We start from the raw sequence: 22302 nt of genomic DNA on the forward strand, positions 1-22302 counted from the left end.
GCTGCAAAGCGGAGCGGCAGAAACACACGGTGCTGCGAGCGCACCAGCCGACTGGACCAGGACGTCTGTTGGGAAGAACAGAACTGTTGTGTCCGCGCCGCTTCGCTGGGGGTTGTTTACAAGACTTGTCCTGGAGAGACAGCGGGGAAAGAGCGTGTGCCCAGCCCAGCCCAGCCCAGCCCAGCCCAGCCCAGCCCGGCCCCGGCAGCAGCGCGGCCCGAGCGCACCAACGCTGCTTTTCCACGATGGAGTTTTCCCAGCGGAAGGCAGACGTGCACAGATTTCCCTTTGCTGCAGCCTTAGATAGAGGGTTTTATAAGAGCTAAATTACCCTATTTCACTGTTAAGACTAAATTTGAAGTTGATAGGCAGGAATTTTTCAAGGGGTCTGTATACTTTGACAAGTCCTGCTGACTTTTAATAGGATTCAGACATTTAAGGAAAAAAAAGTAAATCTCTCCCCTGGAACTAGATTGTGGTATATTAATTTTGAAGCAAACTAAAATACCAAAAATCTAACAAACTTCCAAAGCAATGAGTAGCATTAGGTAAACACTGAAGAAAAAGCTACAAAGGAGAATCCCATGTGGTGTTTTCCCTCCTATTCTTTCTAGGTTTTCCAGGCAACAGATTGTTTTCTGAAGGCTCCAGCAGCTAGCTTCTCCTGAGGGCATCTCTAAGCAGAATATAATCAGACTATTCATTTAGATGCCGGAATTTTTGTTGCTGTTGTTGTTTCCTGCCCTATCACATATAAAACCCCTTGCTCATCAGTGCAAACATCTATAGTCTCATGTTTCTAAGAGAACAATGTTAGCTAGAGAAAACTCACATTTAATAGGGACCATTTACAAGAATGGACTTAATTTGTGAACTTCAAACCTAGTGATTTCTAATTGCATATCACTTCTCTTTTGACTTCCTTTTAAATTATTTGCAGCAACTTAGGTTCAAAACCACCCAAGCAGAGGTTCTGCCACCCGCCCACGAGAGCCGCAGCAGCACGTAGCTCAGCAGAGACAGACACAAAACACACACCATGTTTCATCGGGCCCCGAGCCTGGGAAGCTGGGACAGCGTTTTCAACCACACAGCTTTGGGCATCTTCCTTTCTGGCAAACAAGGCAAAAGGAACTGGGACACAGCAACTGGTGAGCAAACTTGCAGTGTGTGTGTATATATATATATATATATATTTAAAATATCTGCAATTTCTGGGTTTTTTCGAGATATGGAGTAAAACTGCTGATCAGCACAAGACAATGAGAATCCCAGTTTCTTGGCCGAAACCTACCATTTGCACTTGACGGGGGGGAAAAAAAAACAAACCAAAAAACCCTTAAAAAAGCCAAGAGCAAAGCAAAATTTCATAAATAATGCAGGAAAATGGAACTAACTGAAAGAATATAAAAAGATGCAGATGTGGGCTCTTATTCTATTACAAGTCTAAGTTATACCCAATTTCAGTCAGTTTATGATCCAAGAACCTACTTTCTTTAGCTCCCAGATAAAAATCTTTCTACTCTCATTTTATTCTGACAGTGGTAAGCTCAGGGGGGGGAAAAAAAAACAAAAGAGGACTGTTCATTTTCTATCCAGTTAGGTTTTTGCTGATTTAATTGTCTGGATTATCTGTATCAACAAGTATTCTTCTCCGCTTGCCATAAAATTGTATCCTTAGCAGAGTCACTGAGTGAAACAAAGCTTAAACTGCTGCTCAGGGACATCAGTAGATACAGTAACAGCAAGCATAATTCAAAACAAAGTCTGGTTTCTTCCCATAAATTTTAACACTTGGCCTTCTGATAATTTATGGAGATCATTAGAGCATAAAAAGATTAGATGGATTAAAATCAGTCACCCTCAGGGCTGAGTACTGCAGCAGACTGTGATGGTGATGAAGACTTAAAAATGACACTGGTCTTCCATCCTTCTTCCATTTCAAATGCCCAGTATGTCAGAATAAATGCAAAGGTAGGAAAATCCAGTTTCATGCTTGAAGTTTCAAGTTCCTATTTTTTTTTTCCTCATATACTTTAAGAATTAAAAATGATACTTTGCATATACCTCCATTCAAAAGACAATTCTGCTATGCTGCTCTTCAGCCTAAGGAGCTGACAAAAAAAGAACCTGTTCAATCACAGCTCCCGACTCAAACAAACTCAAGTCTTAGCAAAATACAAGGGCAAGAACTGATTTTTTATTAACCTATTTTATGGACTCTCAAGAGGAAAATGAGTCCCGTCAATGGCTTTTCACTGCATGAGAGTAATATCTTATCAGAGGACACGGCATTATTTCACTTATACATCCCTCCCTCAAGAATACTCCCTTTGATGAACTAGTTCAAGGGCAGGCACCAGAAAGTCTGTTGTAGCAAGGTACAGCAAATGGATCCAAGCCACATTAGGACTTTTATCAGTAAAAATACACACGGTAAAATTTAGTTTGACAAACAACACAACTATTTGCATCACCATAGTCCTAGTGGAGGACAATACCTTGTACCACAGGTCACTTTCCTTTCAGGCCAACTTGATACAAGTACAAAGTGTCTGAAACTAAGCCACAAAGGATGGAATTTATATCATACATTTCTGAGGTAGCTAATTTTTTTTTTTTAAACATCTACCATACAGCAATATATATACTACCACACTATTTTTTTTAATATTATTTCAGCTTTATAGCTGAAAGTATCTTGCAAAAATTAGAAATTACTCCCACTTGAAGAAATGACAGAGAAAGTGATGACTGTAGTAGATTTGAGGGACAGTCACAGACTTAAACAGGCATATTTCAAGATACGACTTTGAGGCATGCTCAGCATACCTGAATATCTAGTTAGTGACATTTACTAGCTGTGCCTGTCAAGCAATTCATCACTCTGAAGAAGAATTTCAGACATCAGTCTCTGGCAAACTGCTTTCTTGATTTTTTTCCCCCTAGGATGCTGTGCAGGGTTTTATTCTGAATAAGCATTGACCAGATTGTTAGTTAGATATCCTATATATGCATTTGTATGCATACTCAAGCTCATCCCTTATCCACTAAAGGACCTGCCTAAGTGGTAATCTGATTGGGTGGTAAGCAATCTTAACAGAAAAAAAAGTTTTTCTAGAGCTTATACGCTTTGAATGAAACCCTATTTTTTTCTTTTGAAGGAATTCTTTACCAGTTACACAGGTAGTTCATTTGTATGTATCAGTATTCCACTTCAAATATGGGCTTTAAATTTTACTGGTGCATGGTCCATTGCCAGCAACAGACACACAAACCCACCAGTAATATGGAGCTTAAAATGGTAAAAAGAAGACACACTTGAAAAATTTCTTTATCATTTTCATTTAAAAAATAAAATAGACAAAACTTTAAAAGAGGAACATCCCATTCCAACTGAAATTTTAAAATATACTTCCATGCTAAAAGTAGAAGTCTGGATTCGAGCCTCATGGAAGCTGCCAAGTAACAGAGAAAGAAACTTAATCTTTCACATCACTCGTATCTGCATCTTTGCTTTCCTGGCTTACATGATTGTTGGCATTTTTACTAGATTGATCCAAATCCTCAATTTTATTTTCTACTTCCATAGAACCACTTTCCACAGGGCTGTGAGACAATTCTTCACCTATTTCTGCTTCCATTTTTGTGACTAAATCATGTTCTTTATCTTCCACATCCATTCCTTCCTCTGTTTGTGCCAGCCTATGTTGAACTTCTTCCTCCATTTTACTTTCTGATTCCTCCTCTTTCCTCTTTGCTTTAAACACTTCAACTCCCATCATCCTCAGGTAATGAAGTCTCTCATTCTTGGGCACAAAGGCACGGAGTGATGTCTTTCCTTGCCAACCACACAGCACTATAGGACACTGAAGATCATCAGGTTTTCTACAAACAAGCAGTTACACTTGATCAACTATGAGAAAGATGATTTTTCAAAACTTAATTTTATAGCCATACCCTGATAAATAAGTGCACAATCTTTACTAGTGAATGCATTTCATAACTATTGACAGGAGACACAAGTACATTGTTCTTAACTTCAACATCTAGACAGGCACTTGCTTGTCTACAAGCAGACAAACCAAAACAATAAAGCTCAATGCTATTAAATTTCTGCAATAGGCAAAATAATTTTCTGTCTCTGGTTTCAAAACTAATTTGAAAAGTGATAAAAGTTTACATTTGAAAAAGCTCTCAAGAGCTTCTAACACTACTTAGTCAACAAAAATGAACAATGAAAAAGTTTAATTTTTTCTATTCCAAACACTGGATTTCACAGGGAAACAAATCCATCGCGTGCAGTGATACTGTGGACCTCTGGCAGAACTACCAGCTCTCCTTTAGAAAGCTAAATTCTACAACTGTTTTCAGAATACACAGGGAAGATTGCTTTTTTCCCCTGTTATACACTTTGTATCCTGTCTGGCTTTACTGCTGACTTCACTGCATCTCTACCTTCCATTTCTCTATTTGCTGAGTGAAAATAAATTCTTGTCCAAGTTTTAAAACTGCATAAACGGAAAGCAACACATCTACTTACTCAGGGTCTGGGTTGTACTTCAGAACTATACTTCCCATCGCTACCGGGAAGGGAGGGGGGGGAACAAAAACAGAAGAGATGTGTTACTTGGTACAATGTTAAAACGATTGCAATGTGAAAATGTTCAAGAAAACAAGTTTTTAGACAGCCAACACAGCATGAGCTGGTTAGCAGTTATCTACATCACTATGGTAAACTATAGACAATACCAGGTTTCTTTTTTTCCCTCCAGACCAAGTATTTGTATAGTTACAAAAGCAACTGCCAACCCTGCCCTCTCCCAAACCTCAACCAACCAAATGAAAATACAAGACCACATGGTGGAGTAATTTACTCAGTGAACCTAGCAAAGAACTTTTACTTAAGTAAAATGACCACAGGAGTATGCCAGTCTAAACTTTAGAAAAATTCTTCTTCCCATTTGCCTCATCAAACACTGAAGTACAAGGACGAGCAATGACATGGAAAGAAAATAACATAAACAAAAGACTGAAAACCAGTCTTCATTTCTTCAAGCATCCAGCACAGAGGAAATAAAAATTTAATATGACTAGACATTGTTCCTCATATTTAAGAAAATGAAACCTGAATAACTATATTTGATACATAAAATCACGACAAACAATTGCAGATGACAAACAAACTGTTTCAGCTGGAGCACTAACAGGCATAAAGATCAGTAGTGTATATAAAAATCTTTGTTTCACAGACATTTTAAATGCTGCCTCACAGCATTGCTTCACAGAAGTCACAAGTTTGGCAACTGTCCTGTTCTCTAAACAGAACAGTTCATAAACCTTAAAGGCTGTGATCAGAAAGGACTACAGTTTCTAGTAGCACACCGGGTTTCAGCAATGTTTACTTACCTAATTAACAAGTATATTTAAAATAAATTTAGTCAAAATTTTCACCAAACAGTTTATATGACAGGATTTTCAATCTTCCATGCACTGTATAATAATTTTGTCATAGCACAAATTAGAATGCTTACCCATGTCTTTGACTTTCTTCTGTGTTTCACTGCTAAATTTACTTAAGAATGGATTTTCCTGGGTTAGCAGAATTTTAACATCTTCTATGCAGACATTTATAATCCTTGCATGAATGAATGGGTACAGAGTATAAATTCCCTGTTTAATAAATAAACATAAGTATTTCAAAATGTGATCTCTACTTCCTGAAGGAAATTTTTTAAAACCAGGATGTTCTTTAGCTAATACCAGAAAACAATTTTCACATTTTAAACCATACTGAAAGTGCAAATTGTCATTAACCTGACAAAGTTAATGCCAGCTGTGCTATAGGCTCTAGAGGAAACCAAAGTATCTCCTTTGAAAATACAATGCTATGTAATTACCTCTTGTGCTAATCTAAACGCACATCCAAACTGTTCACCATCACTGTTGCGAGACCAGACTTTTATCCCTGTGTTAATAACCTGGAAATAACAAAACCAAGAAGCATCATTAAGGAGTATAAACTCTAAATTACCACTCTGAACTTTGTTTTTCCTCAGCTGTTTGACTAAAAGGAAGAAGAAAGGATAATTCTGCCATAACATTTGCTCATTTGCAGTGGACACTGAACTAAATTAATGTGAAAATTCATTCAAGGAAAAAAGGAACTCCCTCTATGAAAACACAGTTCTCTCTCAATATAAACATGTCTTACTCTTTTCCATGTTGAAAACTGAACACTGTGAGGAAGTCGCAGTTTTAAATGAGGGCAATAAACTATTAAGATCTAATTTTAATTTTAGCCTGACTAAAAATTTTCTAGGTGATTCTGGGAAAGTCAGTCAAGGACGGGATTTTAACAATGCACAAGTGCTTAATATCAGGACATTTTATCCTCTGTGACACCCAAAGTCTCACTGCCTCATATAATGCACCAGTTTCTTAAAATGTTGTCAATTATGTAGCCATTTCCTGCATGGAAATTATTTATCCATCTCAAAGATGTGTTGCAAAGATGTAATGAATATCCCTAGAAATTTTCAAGATTTGATTGGATGAGGCCCCAGCTGTATCTGATCTAGCTTTGAAGTGAGCTCTGCTTGGGGCAGGAAGGAAGCTGGACTAGATGACCTCATTCTAAAATTATTCAGTGATTTTTAAGACTTATCTTTAGCATTTGCAATGCATTTTCCATGGGCAGTCATATTAAAAAAAATAATTCCCTTTAATTCACAAAAACTACTTCTCATCCTATTATCATTCAGCTTAACAACTTCTCAAAATGTTCAGTTGTTGAAATTACTTTGAAACAATGTCCCCACATAACACAGACAGGTAATAATTCAGCTGAAGTTATCCATTATTTTTGGTAGGCTTTCAAAGCTCACAATACTTTTATAATTAAGGGGCTAGTAAATACCACAGTGTCAACATAAACTTGTGAAGGTACCTGAAGACCACGTAACAACACTGGTACACACACAGAAGTTATACATTCCCTTCCCCTACTTTTAAATTTCCTTCCATCTGTCAAAAACCATACTGATTTTAATCTTGGGGACTGTTATTTACCTCTCAGAAACAACTCTTCATCTCTTTAACAGAGAAGGAATAGAGAGAAAAACAGTCACCCGGACGCAAAACAAAAAAATCCTCTATATAAACAATAAGCTTGTCAAAAAAGGTCAAGGAGACATCCACTGATGCTTATGATCTCTGTTGTGAAAACCCAAAGATATGAACCATACCTTCATCTTCTCACTGTTGTTCAGAAGCACATTCCTTAGCTCCTTAGAAACCATGTACAGCTGTCTCTTCTTTCCTTCTTGAGTTCGAGTTAGTAAATTCATCTTGGGAAACGACGGGTCCAATGCATAAAACTTCCTGTGGCCACAATACTTGTTTTGATTAACTGAACAATGAAATTACATACTCAAAATGTATGGGTTAGCCCATTTCCCAGAGCTATGTCTGCAAACACTTAACACTTTGGCTCCAGAACACAATGATTAGACTCTCTAGGATGCATGACATCAGAAAAGATAAGCTGTCATAGACACTTAAGACACATTCAAAAATTTCCAGTGCAAACTATAGTTGGCTATTGCATTTAAGAGTTTAAATGTTGAGGAGAGGGGCACCTGGTGCAAAGTTAGGGAAAAAGTCTTATGTATGACCAACTAGACCTATCTTGTGTGATAAGCTGAACCACTAGTATTCCTAAACTACTAGGAATCTTACTGCCAAAACAGACACATTATTTTCTTACTGTATAGGAAGGAATAACGGATCATCTTCAGGCAGAAACACAAAAGGGTCTTCTTTGAAACCAAACAACTTCATTTTTTTAGATGGTGGTGGTCTAAAGAAAGAAAATAACACTGCATTGTCAGTTTTAGTTAAAAAGTACTTGGTTTAAAATCAGTATATGCAGTTCATTTAGTCAACACTTGCCTTACATTAACAACAGAATGCCAAACAGAACAGTGACATTTTCCTGCGCTTCACCAAGACAACACTACCCACAATTTAACTTCTTAAAATGAGTAAGTGAAAGCAGTGCTTGAAAACAGAAACCACAAAAACAAATAAACAGAGATTGCTGATGGAGTAATTGTGAAGACTGTAAAGATCTTTGAAAGGTTAACTTCTGAAAGTACTTTTTTCTTTAACAGAGAAGAACAGACTAAAAGACTTGCAAATGCTAATAAGAAAAGTGGTTATTTTCCTAAATTGCTGAAATACAAGACAGAAATGTGGAAATGTAGGACAACTGAGCAAATTCATTAATTCTTCTTGATCGACTTCTAAATGAGTCCAGTAACAAAAGAACTATAGAATACTCAGCAATTACAAAGCTGTCACAGGACAAGTACTTATTAGACATGGTCTCTTACCCACATACTCCTTCCTTTTTGCTTTGCTCAGTGTCTGAATTCTGCAATTCTTGCATTTTCTTAGACTCTTCATTTTCAGCAAGTGTTGGTTCTTCAGCAATACATTCAGAACCATTATCTGAATTAGCTGCTGTTACTTCAGTATCTCCTGTTCTTTGTGGTAATTTCTGATGAACCTATTTCAAATTACAGTATTTTCAACAAAGCAAAAGTAGTATCTAACTTGTAACAAAGGGCACCTATGTTCCCTCTTTGCATGTGCTTAATTCTTAATAGTTTGTATGTAAGCGCTTAAACAGATCCATTTAGGGAGCTAATCTGATTTCTAAGTCAAGATACCATCATAAGTTGCATTTACCTCTGATCTGGATAATTTCTTACCAATTGTCCAAGAAAGCTATTTTTGTACCATTTACAAAATCATGTTCAAGCACTTGCAGAGAAGACTTTTAAGTCAGGATCTGCTGTTTCCTCCTAGCACTCATAGTGACACACGTATCCTGCTACTGCAAACATTCTTTAAAGAGTGCTACAACTTTAAACTTAAACTATTTGGATGACACTTGTTTCTGAATAAATGCTTTTTCCTTAGTGCCACAAACGTTTGGCTCATGAGGTGTTCTAATGAAGCAAATCAAATAAACAGAAACAGTTAAAAGTGATTCACACAACAAGTTTCTCTCAAAGATATGAACAATTCAAGAGATCAGATAAATGTCAAGTTAAAATCCTGTTGATGGGATTTTAAAGTCAATTGACAACAAATGGATTAAAGTCAGACGGCTGAAGCTGCTGCTAACAGTTTTGTATCCATTCCCGCTACTGCTGGTCTGCTAGACTAATCTGCTAGTGAATCACTCCTGAGCAACCAGACACAGAGCAAGATAAACTGAAATCAGAATTGGCTTACAACACAGCAGAAAAAAGCCTTCAGCAGAGGGACCACACACAACTGAAGGAACTGACATCTTTAGCTACTCAGTCTAATTTGCCTCTCTAATTCTTTCAAAGCCTTAATTTTAGGTTCAAGTTTTATCTTGCTATTTTACAATTTCAAAATCCCTCTCTTTTTTTTTTCCTACTTGAAAAGGAGATTATTTTTTTTGAATGTTCTTAAGGGATTTAGGAATTTATTTTTAATTGACACACTAAACTATAACTGAAGGGCAGATAGAAAACATACTATAACTGTTTTGTATTATGTAAGCATTCAAAAAAATTCCAGAAATGTTATTAAAATTTAACATTTTAGCTCTTTTAAAAGAAGTTACCTTAGGCTGGCGTTTATTCCATGGCATTGGAGATTTTTTTAGTAACACAGCCACAAAGAAACCTCCTGTGTTCTGGTGATGTGGCAATATCCTAAGACTAGTAGGGGGGGAAAAAAAAAAGTGTTGCAGTGTACACATCATCAGCATTCAGGCTCTCACAAAGTACTAGAAGTGTACATTTGTATCTACTTCCAGAGTAAACTAAGTATACCTAGTAGGACTGTGCAGATTTAACTTACCAATCTAGAAATAGGACCCAAAATAGAGCATTCTGGCAAAATAACTTGCATCAGTGCAACGCAGTCATTTCACTATTCACATCTGAGCTTTAATGACTCATTTCTAAACACCATTTATAGAATAACTATGGAAAGTCTTTCATAGAAAATAAGTCACACTGTTAAAATGTTAAATTTTTACATATTTTCCCAGTAATTTTGGCTATCTATCTCTACTGGATGTAAAGAATTCAGCCTGCTTGTGAGTACTTATTCCTTGTAAGCAAATTTCAGTAATTTCCTCTCAGTTCACTGGAATTTCAATATTGTATACTGCCATTACATATGAAGCAACCAAAATACACTCAGCTTTCCAATTATCATTTGCCCACCACCATACAAGGTAACAATCAAAACCTCATAAAATCTACTCTGGGAAAACTTACCAACGCTCTAGATTCATTGCCTTCAGCTTCTCTTCATCTTTTACTGGAAACATAGTGGGACGTATTTGTGTTTGTCTATTTGAAGGCACATCTTTCCACTCTTCAAACCACTGTCCATCTTTCAGCATTACCTTCAAAAGCGTAAATATAAATACTGTGAAGAATATGGGTCACCATTTTACAAGTTTTAATTAAAATACCTTCAAACCAAGGTTTAGATGCCAAAAAGTGAAGTTGTTTTCTAGTATAGTAAATCAAGTTCTTTAAAGTGTATTGTTCCTACGTGTATTTTCTGTGTGCACTTAAGAGCAAGAGATTCTTGTCAGCTGTACCTCTCTGCTCCACTTCGTATGCTTCAAAAAGTGCGCAGCCAAGAAAAGACTGGTGCAACATCAACTGCAGTGATCTCTGTTAACTTTCCAGAACATACAGAGCAACAAAATCCAAAGGAAGGACAGTGGTGGGATATATAAAAAGATCAGTAAGCCACCTGATTTAGAATAAGTTACTTTTTTTTCCTCCATGAAACTGGCTGGGAGACATTCTGCTATAGGCAGCTTCCAAGCAGTATACAAAGGAAAAGGGCTACTGCAGTCTAATAGAGACTAGAAATGAAGAATCCCAATTTCATTACATAAGAAAGATACAAGAGTGCAACACAACAGCTTGGTAAGCATAGAGCCCCATGACACAGGTGTACATAGGTTAAAGACTGAGATGTTTTCAAGGAAAGTTACTGAAGAACCATGTTTCCATGAATCTTCTAGTGTCTGTATCTTTATCCAAGACTCAGAACACATCTCTAAATCCACTCTAACATACTGTGTGGATATAACATCACGTCATTCTGTCTAAGAGTCAAAGCTTTTGAAGGACACTTAAGATACAAGCAGAAGGTCAGAGCCACAACTCTTGCAGCAGGCCATTTTGAATGCTCTTTAAGTAAGAATACCAAAGCAGACAAAAAGAAAAACAAACAAACAAACAAAACCAAACAAAAACAAAACAAAAAAAACAACCCAGGGAAAATTTGGCTTCAGAACTCTAGACACCTGGATCTGTACTGGACACTAGGGCTGTAAGAAAGGTCACACCCAGTAACGTGTGGGCTAAGTGTACAGTGACTGAAATGAAGGCCCCTTTTTATGAGTCACAGCGATGGTGACTTCAGGACTGGCAAATATGATGAAGTGTTTACGTAAATTTTGCTGTGATTCTCTTGAAGGTTTAAGTAAGTGTTCTACTGGAAACTGAAACACAAGATTTACCTAGATTACAATTTCACCAAGAATATTAGAACACAGATTTCAGCATCACGAAGTGTGGCATTTCTCAGACACTGATCAGATCACACCTGAAACATTGTGCCTTTGCATGTTCCTGAAATAGAAATGACTGTACTTCCAGAATTAGCATTTCAAGTCCAAATATGCTACCTGTCATATTGCTAGATAGAGACAAGATATACTGCAATTCTGAACAGCTCTTCTTTGGGAGCCACAAGTTAAGCTTGAGTGAAACAAACAATGGGACTGATAAATAACTAAGTACAAACAAGTCTAGAACTGTTTTGGATGTACTAGAATAACTGCATAACAGCCCTGCTCTGTTCAGTTTTGCTTTAGCAGTCTAACCACACAATGTAACTGCTTGAATGACAAAGCACCAAAGAACACACTAAAGTCTTCTCTAGCACACGTTTTGCTAGCCCCTTATTAGGGTACAATGAAGACTAGAAGTGTTGCAGAAATAGATTAACATATCTAAAGTTAAAAAAGGTCTCTTCCTTCAAGACTCTGAAATAATTAATTGCAGTTCACTCATCATCTGGCTTAAGGAGAGAGTACTGAATGCTACTTCCAATTACTTAAGTGTCCCTTGAACAAAACCTTATTTTGCTGTTTCAAGAGATTGGCAGTCAACTGATGCTCAGGAATATTTGATGTAATCGCTAAGTCACAGAGCTCCCATTGAACAGACCTTTCACCAGGAAACAAAAGACTACACCAAGTAAAAACAGCACCAAAGCAAGAAAATACATTCAATGATGAGCTGGCCAATGAGGCATGAAAAAATACAGTAGCAGCATACAAGGGCTGAAGATAGTCTTGCAAACTTTCAACAGATTTTATTAGCCTACTTTTTAAAATACCCATTAGGGAGATTTATATTTCAACTGCAAACACAGAAATAAATGTTGCAGTGAATACAATATACTCTTAGTGATCTTTATGTGTATATTTTGTAGCCTTATACAAAAAAAGGAGTAAAATTAAGATTATAGAGCCACAGTTATGCATTTTACATTTATCCTTCAGGTACAAGCATAAAATTTATATTTTTGGAACTGTAAAGAAGACAAAATCAGGTAGTTTCTAAGCTGGATTTCCAGTGGTAGAACATACGGAAATCTTTATTCCATGCATCTTGTTTGCTAGCCTACACACAGGCACAAACCTGCAGACTGTGCCATTGCAAGAGACCAGTGAAATGGTGAGAGAAGACACAACAACTAATGGTGTTGCAAAGGCACATGCTCATAATAAATTTAATCAGAGTTTCCTTCCCTACTACCAGGATAGCCTTCTACTCTTCTTTATTATACTCTTAACAGGAAGCTGACAAAGCTTTGGGGTTTTTTGCCCCTCCTACTAGTCTGTTTCCAGAACTGAAATCACATAAGGCCAGCAACAACATACAGCATTCTATTAATATTCTAGGATTACTCACATAACTGCATTTTTTTTTATAGTTTATTTCCAGAAAGTGTTTAACATCTTTTACTTCCAAATGATTCCATTGGACCAGCTAAAGAACTGGAGAATCTAACACTCACAGACTGTAAAGACAGAGGAGGGATAACTAACTTCAAAAGTGGATGAAATTATGTTGCCATCTACAGGCCACACGCTGCACACAACAGAAAAGGGAATTATATTAAGGAAGAATAAGAGATAAGAGCAAAGAAAGCTAGAGGTTTTAAAAAGAAGAGGGCAGATGAGAAGACAAGAACTTACCATCAGAAGGATTTTTAGCCCTCTCCCCTACAATGCTGTCTAAAACTCTGAACAACAAATTACTACCATTACTTCAGCTCAGTCTTTATACTTTAAAATTTTCCTAATTTAACACTCTATGATAGATCAAGAACTTCACAGAAATATCAGGTATGTACCTTCCACTTTGTAATTCCTGGCATCCTCTTCAAACCTGGCAACTCAGAAGAAACATCAGCAAGTTCTAAGGCACCTGAAAACCCAAGGATATAAACATTCTTGAAAAGAGAATCTGGGAGTTGTGCACCTAATTAACTTTCTTTCAAGACCATTGCTTTTTAAATCTTTAAAGGAACAAAAGGTTATACAATTACTACCGTATAAATTAACAATAAAGATGGCAAGAACGGTTCATAGTAACTACAAACATTTGCAACCTATACATTAACCAAAATATAATGGTTAGATACTTTTTGTAGCAACTGCATAGAGTAATACTCTACAACCTGTAATGCAGTTATAGAGGTTTTTATTCTCACTTACTTAGTATTTGGATTTACTACACTGATTTAGTATTTTTCAGATAAATATTCTTTCAGGATGAGTAAGTCTTAAAATGCTTGATATATTCTGATTTTATGGACTTACAATCTTAATATATTCCAGTGTGAGAAGAAAAATAATTTATTATTTTTTAATGGAAAGGAAAATTCCAAACTGTTTAACAAGAAGGTAAGAACTATCAACCTAACAGGACAAAATGCTATGCCCAGTAAAATATGTCAGATTACAACAAAAAACATCAGAGTATAATTTAATCCACTGAATAAAAATGTCAAGATACCCCAAGTCCAGAAAGAATGATATAAAAACTTACTGCTTAAATAGATGATCTCTCTAGAGAAGAATAACCTTAAGATTTCCTGTTTGTGATTCTGAATAGTTAGTTATTTAACAATTAGGTAGGCTTTTCCTCATGTTGTACACGATTTATCAACCTGTTCTACATGACTAAGAGCTTACTCTTACAGTGACAGTTTAAGCAAGCCTTTTAAATAAATGAGTGATACATGAATTCAGATACAAATTCCAAAGTGACATTTCAAATCTGATTGAATTTGATGTTTGCATCCATCCTTCGAATATTCTTGCCTACCTACAGCATGATCTCAACTGATGCCTCAAGACTACATTAGTCTGATCAGCCATTAAATGGTCTGTCAGAAGCACTACGATTCCCAGAGAAACATGGTACGAAAGTGCCTTTTCTTTACTTCTTCAGCCAAGGGGAAAGCAATCTCTGATCTGCTCCACAAGTAGCAAGCAGTGTAACACAGTGCTAGGAACTAAGTTAAGATCAAAGAATCAACAAACCTTCTGGACTGACCTGAGCAAATCCTCCAGGTCCAATGCCCCTTGCAGACCACTTCACTACACTACACTTTGCTACACTACTACTACACTTTACCACACCTGTGTTCAAGCTCCAAGTTCACTAGCTGGGACACATCATAGCCTCAAAATACCCCCGCTGGGCAGAGACCACATCCAAATGCCACAGCCCAATAGTGCAGTCAAGATCCTTACTTCCAAGTACTGAATTTGCCCCAAATACTGCAGTCGTTGGCCCCTGTTAACATCCATACTGCTTTGTGCTTGTATCCAAATTAGTCCTTACTGCTTCCCAATCTTGTCATTGTTAAACTTAACTCTGGTGCACTACAGCCTTTAATAAGCCAAGCATACTATAATTCACTGAAAACATGTTCTTTCACTCAGTCTGCTAAAAAAAAACCTACCTCTAAATAAAAATGTCCCAATGGAAATTAAATAGTCAATTCCTAGTTATCTGCAGGTATTTTAGCTAAACTGCTGTTTGGGAGACAATGACATTTCATGCGTAACTTGGGGCCAGAATAGCGACTGGCACAAAGAAAATATTACACAAAACAGGCTGTTCTACTTCTAGAACCAGCTCAGCTCCAGGAGTAATACAGCTGCTTCTGCTCTGTACAAGGCTCAGTTTAACAAACTCTGTGGAACTTTTAATGCAAAATACAATTTTATGTCCCCAAATGTCAGATTACTGATTCAGGAAAAAAAAACCCAAACCCAAGCATCCATCAGTTCAAACCCAGAAATTCGGGCTACTAAGACCTACTATCACAAACTGATGCAGTAGAGCTTCCCGGCTCATATCAATTTTTCCACCTCTTGTTACTTCAGATGTTAAGAGACTTCACAGCAACTAATGCAAGCCTTCACATGCAAGTCAAAAGTGTAAAAAAAACCAACTAACCCATGAGCTTAAAAATATTAAAATTCCAAGCATGTCAAAATGTGGGTCAAAGCATGCTAAAATATCAGTGACTCCCACCTACTGGTGCACAGTAACCTTCCTCAAACTGCTTAAGTACACCCTGGGCTTTTCACTCCTATGGCATACAGCAGTAATGTCCCATGCCATGTTTTGCAAAGGAAATGTGAATGTCAGACATGGACTCCAACCAGTGGAATTGGTTAGCAGAAGCCAGATAACACAGACTGAATTCCATTGATTTGTTCAAGTCTTTTCTGTATCATTAACAGAATTTTTTAAGGTTTTATATTTGCACCCAATTTAGGCCCATTTAAGAAGACTGCTCCTATCAACACCAATGAAATCCTACCAGTACCAAAAAATTGCTGCAGCTTTGCAGACTAGGAGCATGTTACCTACACTAAGCTTATTACTAGTACTGTCACACACATATCCTTTTTTGGGCTGAGAAAAAAGATTTCCCCACTCCATCCAGGCTCGCATTCTCACCTTGACTCTTTTCCAGCAGAGATGCGATCACAGCTTCATTTTCGATAGGGTTCAATGAACATGTAGAATACACCATTCTCCCGCCTTCTGCCAGCTGCTCAACACCACGGGTTGCAATTCTTAACTGCAATCTAACAGAACACTCTTGGTCTAGCCAGGTATCATTCAGGAACCAGAAATTTCTTAGAGGTGAAGCTATGTTGCAGACACATAACTTTCTGTGGACTAAGTCAGCTCATACCGAGTTCCACAACTGTCACCAGTACACAAATCAAAGTCAGTTTTAAACTACGTCAGCTTAGTGCAGTCTACACTGCAGACACACTCACAAGTACACCTATTAACACAGCAAACAGGTCCAACTTTAACACTACTGCATGATAACTTTGAATGTAACATTCTGTATTTTGTTCTTTCAAGCACCCCATCAAGTTTATAATAAAACATTCAACACTAGAAAAATAACACCCCAAAAATCTTACTCTTCTTCTCAAAAACCTAGAGTTAATATGAGGAGCAATAGTCATATTACAGACACTACGGACAAAGCAGCTTAGCTGGCATTGACCTTCTGAGAAAAGTACGACTGAGCTGGATCACCAGCTTACACTCTACTTGGATACTTAAAACTAACACAAAACCTGCAATTATGAATGAGTTACCAAGCAGTAACAAGTCACCACAGGTCAGCTGAGTCACAGTAACTGACTGCATTCCCAGCTCCTTACAAATGCAAAGTAAAATGTTCTAAGCTTTTCAGTGTTTAAATTACTGCTTTTTACCATGTGCCTGCACTAGGTTAAGTACACATTCCACATTCACCATCAGTTAACAAAAAAAACCCAACAACAACAAAAAAATCTCAGGTAACTGAAAACATTTATGTATGATCTCTAGTAGTTTAAAGAAATTAAAACATTACTATTAAACTTTCAAGTTTCTGCATTTTCCAACAGTATTTTACCTGCCTAAACACTAAGACTACCAGTCAAATTATTTGTTCTCTGTTTTATTAGCTTGACTAAATTAATTCAGTGAATATTAATACATCAGATATTCATAAGAATACAAGCAGTTTAGATTCACACACTCCACTGGAGGTTGACCTCACATCTGAAACACTACACTTCCTCTGAATAGCACATAAACTCTTGATTTGATAGAAAAGTGACTCTTCCTAGTCTCTGCTTTGTCATATACTAACATGTGAATACATACAGATGGTAAGGGGATGTGAAAAGGAGGAGAGAGAAATTAAAGAAGTGCAGATGTGTAATCAGCATTTTTACCCATGGAGTTGCAAACTGTTTTGTGTTGTCCACTTCTTCCACACATCAATGTTTTTCCTCATGGTTCCATCTCCACTGTAACAAGAGATTTAACAGATTTGTATTATTTGTATTTCATATCGGTCATTCATAGCAGCAAAAAACTAACAGTCCCTTTCTCATGTTAACTAGTCCTCCTGTGCTGTACTGTTTGTTTTTACACTATCTTTGTATTTCAATATTCTGAGTGTGAGTTCAAAGTTTGTATCTTTTTTTAAGGGGATACCAAATTTAAGTACCACTCTGAATGAAAAAAGTTCACCTTGATTTGGTATCCTCTTACTTAAGACAGTTTCAGGCATTCATCTGTTTTGGAAGTTATTATAAACCACAAGTCATTAAGCAACACAAAAAGTGTAACTCAGTAACACAAAAATTCTAGCACTGCACTGAGTACCCTAAAATCTGTGTATTGAAGATTACATGCAAGATACCTGCAGGGGACGTCACATAAAATCCTGTCATAGAAGAGGATCTCTTTTCTTCCATCAACATCTATTTGCAGATTAGGAATGCTGGAGGCATCGTGATTTACCACCATGATGCACGGACTGTTTAATCTCTTAGCCTGATGAACCAGCAAATAGCAGCGCTTGTTGTCGACATCATTAGCAATTACAAACCCCTCTGGGAACATAAAGTAGTGGGAAGATGCTTTACTGTTCAATAGCTAAATAATTTTATACAGTTTACTGCCTTATCTTCAAAGTTGTGTAAATCTTTCACTAGAGATTTTTACTTAAAAAAGTACAATATGAATATAGAATACTTATTAATTATGAGGACCTCTTACTGAACATAAAATAACGTCAAGTACGCTGAGGTTTAACTGAGATGTCAAATATAGTCTCAAGAGTTTTACCTTCAAAGCTGCAGAAATAAGACACAACCAATGGCCCTTCAACATTTCACTTTCAATGTAAAACCCTTGTAATAGAGAAAACCTCCATTGCTGCCAAAGACAATCTCTGTACACCAGCAGATTTTCAGTAGAACACAGAAAGAATCCACTCCCCCCAACCTCACAATTTCTACAGGCAGTATTTTCTGTGAGCATCTAACTGAAAGTAAAGATTCTGTAGCTTAAAAAAAGATAAAATATCATTACCATTTTTAAGGCTAAAGCAGCTTAATCCAGCGTTCGCAGGACATCACTAGAACACAAGGGCTCATGGACCACCATCTACTAAACAAACCTTATTTATATACAAAAATTAAGCTCTGACCACATCTACTGTAGTCTGAACCGTGAAGACAGATATATAAAATTTATCTGTCTCCTTGAAGCCAAGGAAGCCTACAAAGTGCCAAGGAAAGGGTGGGGTACTTCCCATCTAACTCAACCACTTTGGGAATTCAGTATATAGTTAAATGTAGTTACTTATCTGTGATATTAAAAGTAACCTTCTACATGAAAAAGCAGAAATTCAAAGTCACAAAACTTTTCAGTAGTTTTTCCAGACTTACTGGGAAAAGGAACATTCATGTCTGCATGCAACATTTCAATGAGTTGTGCAGTCTTAGATCCAGGTGCAGCACACATATCTAGAATCTACAAACACCAGAGAGTTAAAAAGAAAAGTCCTACCTTGCATTCTCTAAGTACTTGAGAAAATTACTGTGTTCTTGTTTAAATTAAATATTTCTGTGTACAACTGCAGAATTATTCTTGTTCTGAACACCAATTTGCAAAAACATGAGGTACAGTTCTGTTCTTTGTATGTACCACAGATTGCAGCTTTATCTCTGAGGGTCTAAAATATAACAAGGACTCAGGCTTGTAGGGAAAAATACATCAGCTGAAAAAAATTTGAAGCAGAACAGAACAGCACCTGATTTCTAGTGTACTTCTCCCTCCTGGTTCATCACAAACTTGGCTTGTGATTGCACAGAGACACTTTCACAGCAAATCATTTCACAGCTAACACTATTCTTTAGTAAGGAAGCTCAGTCTTTCCTCTAAGATACAGATTTTCAGAGGACATGTGACTATCTATCTTCCAGATCTTTAGCTCCAGTAAAGTTAGCTGAAATTGTGCAGCAGGACAAAGGATGGGGACAGATCTGCTCAGATCCTCATGGAAGCCCCCGGCATGAACAAGACTAAACTGGAAGACAGAGCCCAGAGACACGCAAAGAGTATTTGCTGACAGTTCCAGAGAGCACGTGAGAAGCACTGCCGTGCAGCAGTGCTAATGCATCAGAAGACATACTCAGGAAGAGAGCATCATATCTGCTGTTTAAAGTAACACCTGTGACGCTACTGGTTTCTACTTACTTCTGTGGATAATGCAAAAGATAATGAAGAATAAGCAAGCACAGACATGCTCTAAAATTGCCCAGTAAATTGATGGTGAGGGAAAACGGAACTGTGAAAAGCAGATTAAAAATGAACACGAGTACAGTCATCAAGCTGATCCGTGTAGAAGATAGGAATCAGCATGTAAGACACGATGTACAGAATGTGCTGGTTAAGCATGAAAAGTAATCTGCAATTCCGGACATAACAAGAAGCTCAAAAATAAGGCACAAAGAACCACAAAATGTCCTAAATGGCAACAGCAAAAACATGGTTACAACAGCTATTTGCTGTCTTGTCACCAGAGAGGATAAAGAACTTATTCTGAGTCCAATTTATGAGGAAATCTGTGAAATCTTCCAGGCACTTCTGGAAAGCGCTTGTTGAAATATAGTCACTGAAGTTAAACATTCAACGCAAAAAGCGTATACTGCTATGTTAGTATACGCAGTGAAAGTGAGGTGTGTGCAAAAATACTCTCACAGCTTGTTTTTACATCAAGTCAAACACATTCGCTACCTCTCCAACTCCAGACAAAACTCAAAATGCACCTGTGACACGTTAGGACTGAATCTATCACTCAATTCATCATTCATTTAAGAGAGGTGAGAAGACCTCGCCTCACGTCACATAGCCACCAGCCCTGCATTATACATTGGGTTTGGGTGAAAGTAGGGGAAAAAAAACCTGAAAAGTTATGTATGCTAAGTAATGTTAATATATCAAGCATGCATAAATGAGACTCTAAAACATACAGGTCAGAAGTTTGAAAAACTTAAAATTTTAAGATATGTTGTGAAAAGTTTAAGAAAGAAGTGCACAGCATGGTTGCTTGAGATAGCAAAACACTTCTAACTAGCTCATTAACTTAACAGGTTAGGAGAATAAAGCCACCTGACAGATTGATTCTGCAAACAAACATACTATATGAAAACCTCACTAAGGTTAGAACAGGAAGTTTGCTACCAGATATCCCCATTCCTACCATCTGCCTATAGAACATATCACAGCCATTCCTCAGATACCTCAGTGAAAGTTAGCGATCTTTACTCTTTAGCCACCACCAACAGCATGTTTCAGCTCACCCAAATTATTCTGCCTAACATATTTATAAAGCAGAAGTTTGCAATTTCTTCAAAAGACATAGAGGGATGAAACTACCTGACAGAGAACATTATCATTTGCATCTGGAAAACTACATCTGTTCATAGTGTGTTGGATAGTAGGAAGTTAAAAACAGTCACCTTGCTTTAAAAGGGGGTTGAGACATTAATATATAACTTAGATGCAGCTAAATACAATTACACTTTGCACTTTAAAAGTAAAATTGTGTAACTAATTAAAAACTAAGTGTTTTTTAACAAGGTGTTACATAAAGCTGAAAAAGCAGATGTTCCCCTGACAGCCTATTTGTGATCTGAACACTAGCTGATTGCCACGGTTTACATGCAAAAAGCCTAAAATCCACCAACACAAAACAGAGTTGTCTATCAGCGTTAGTACTCCTGTTGTAATTTGTAGTGTAATCAAACTATCTTCCAGGAAACAACTCTAGCAAACAGTATGTTCTAGAGTTACCTTATGATGAGGGTTAACATCAAGCAGCAGAGGTGGGATCATACTAACAGCCTCCTGACGGCTGATATTTCCCTTGAAAACAAAAAACAAAGCCAAAATAAACTCCTTTTTATTCCATTCCAAAAGAATGCATTTCTTTTGCAATAAATATCAGTAAAATCATAAAGCAATCAAACCCACGCTACTATAAACTCAGGATTAAATTCTGTTAGCATTTGAAAAAACAAAGCCAAAATAAAGTCCTTTTTATTCCATTCCGAAAGAATGCATTTCTTTTGCAATATCAGTAAAATTATAAAGCAATCAAACCCATGCTGTTATAAACTCAGGATTAAATTCTGTTAGCATTTAACAAACAAAATCAAATTAGTATTTCACCCAACTGAAATTTCTGATAGCTATCACAGTATTTCACCCAACTGAAATTTCTGATAGCTGCATCTTTGCTCCAATTTTATTCATGCTACAGATGTAGTTGCTGCTCAAGAGATGAGAAACTGGCTTCAACCAAGTGAGAAAGAACCATCACTAAAGGCAAGTCTCGGTATGTACACACATCCACTTTTTACCAGACTCAAACATCTGTTTTCAAACAGCAACAAATTATTTTAGATGGACTCATTTTCACATTTTCAAACAAACAAATTGCAATTAGTTTAGGAGAAATATCTGTAACTGCGGTTATGTGCCAGAGTCATGGGATGAATCACTGTCAATCCAGATTCTTCTGATAGAAAAGGTCCAGTCTCAATTTCTTATAATGTATTTAAATAAAACACCGCTCAGGATATGGGGGGGAGGGGGGGAATTAAGATCTATTCAGAACTTACACATTCTGTCTCGCTAACCAGAAACTGATGAAACTTCTCCAGTTCCGGTGACTTGCGTAAGATTTTCCTACTCAAGTTCGTGTGCCAGGCTAACTCCTCTGGATACCTGGGGAAAGAGGCAGGAAAAGGGC

General features: G+C 37.0%; 1 protein-coding gene across 1 annotated transcript; it reads right to left on the minus strand.

Annotated features, from left to right (window-relative positions):
• Positions 1-3331: 3331 nt before the first annotated feature.
• On the minus strand, positions 3332-22276 carry NSUN2 (NOP2/Sun RNA methyltransferase 2; the record flags this gene model as incomplete). The annotated part of the gene is made up of 16 exons (XM_010175006.2): positions 3332-3888; positions 4544-4583; positions 5535-5673; positions 5901-5981; positions 7248-7383; positions 7769-7861; positions 8397-8572; positions 9668-9764; positions 10332-10462; positions 13507-13580; positions 16137-16267; positions 17426-17500; positions 17899-18091; positions 18932-19016; positions 21342-21413; positions 22172-22276. Coding segments are annotated over 16 exons (2034 nt in total), but the record flags the coding sequence as incomplete, so codon positions are not given.
• Between the last annotated feature and the right edge of the window lie 26 nt (positions 22277-22302).

Source organism: Antrostomus carolinensis, unplaced genomic scaffold (genome assembly GCF_000700745.2).
Source record: "Antrostomus carolinensis isolate BGI_N321 unplaced genomic scaffold, ASM70074v2 scaffold27099, whole genome shotgun sequence".
NCBI lineage: Eukaryota > Metazoa > Chordata > Aves > Caprimulgiformes > Caprimulgidae > Antrostomus > Antrostomus carolinensis.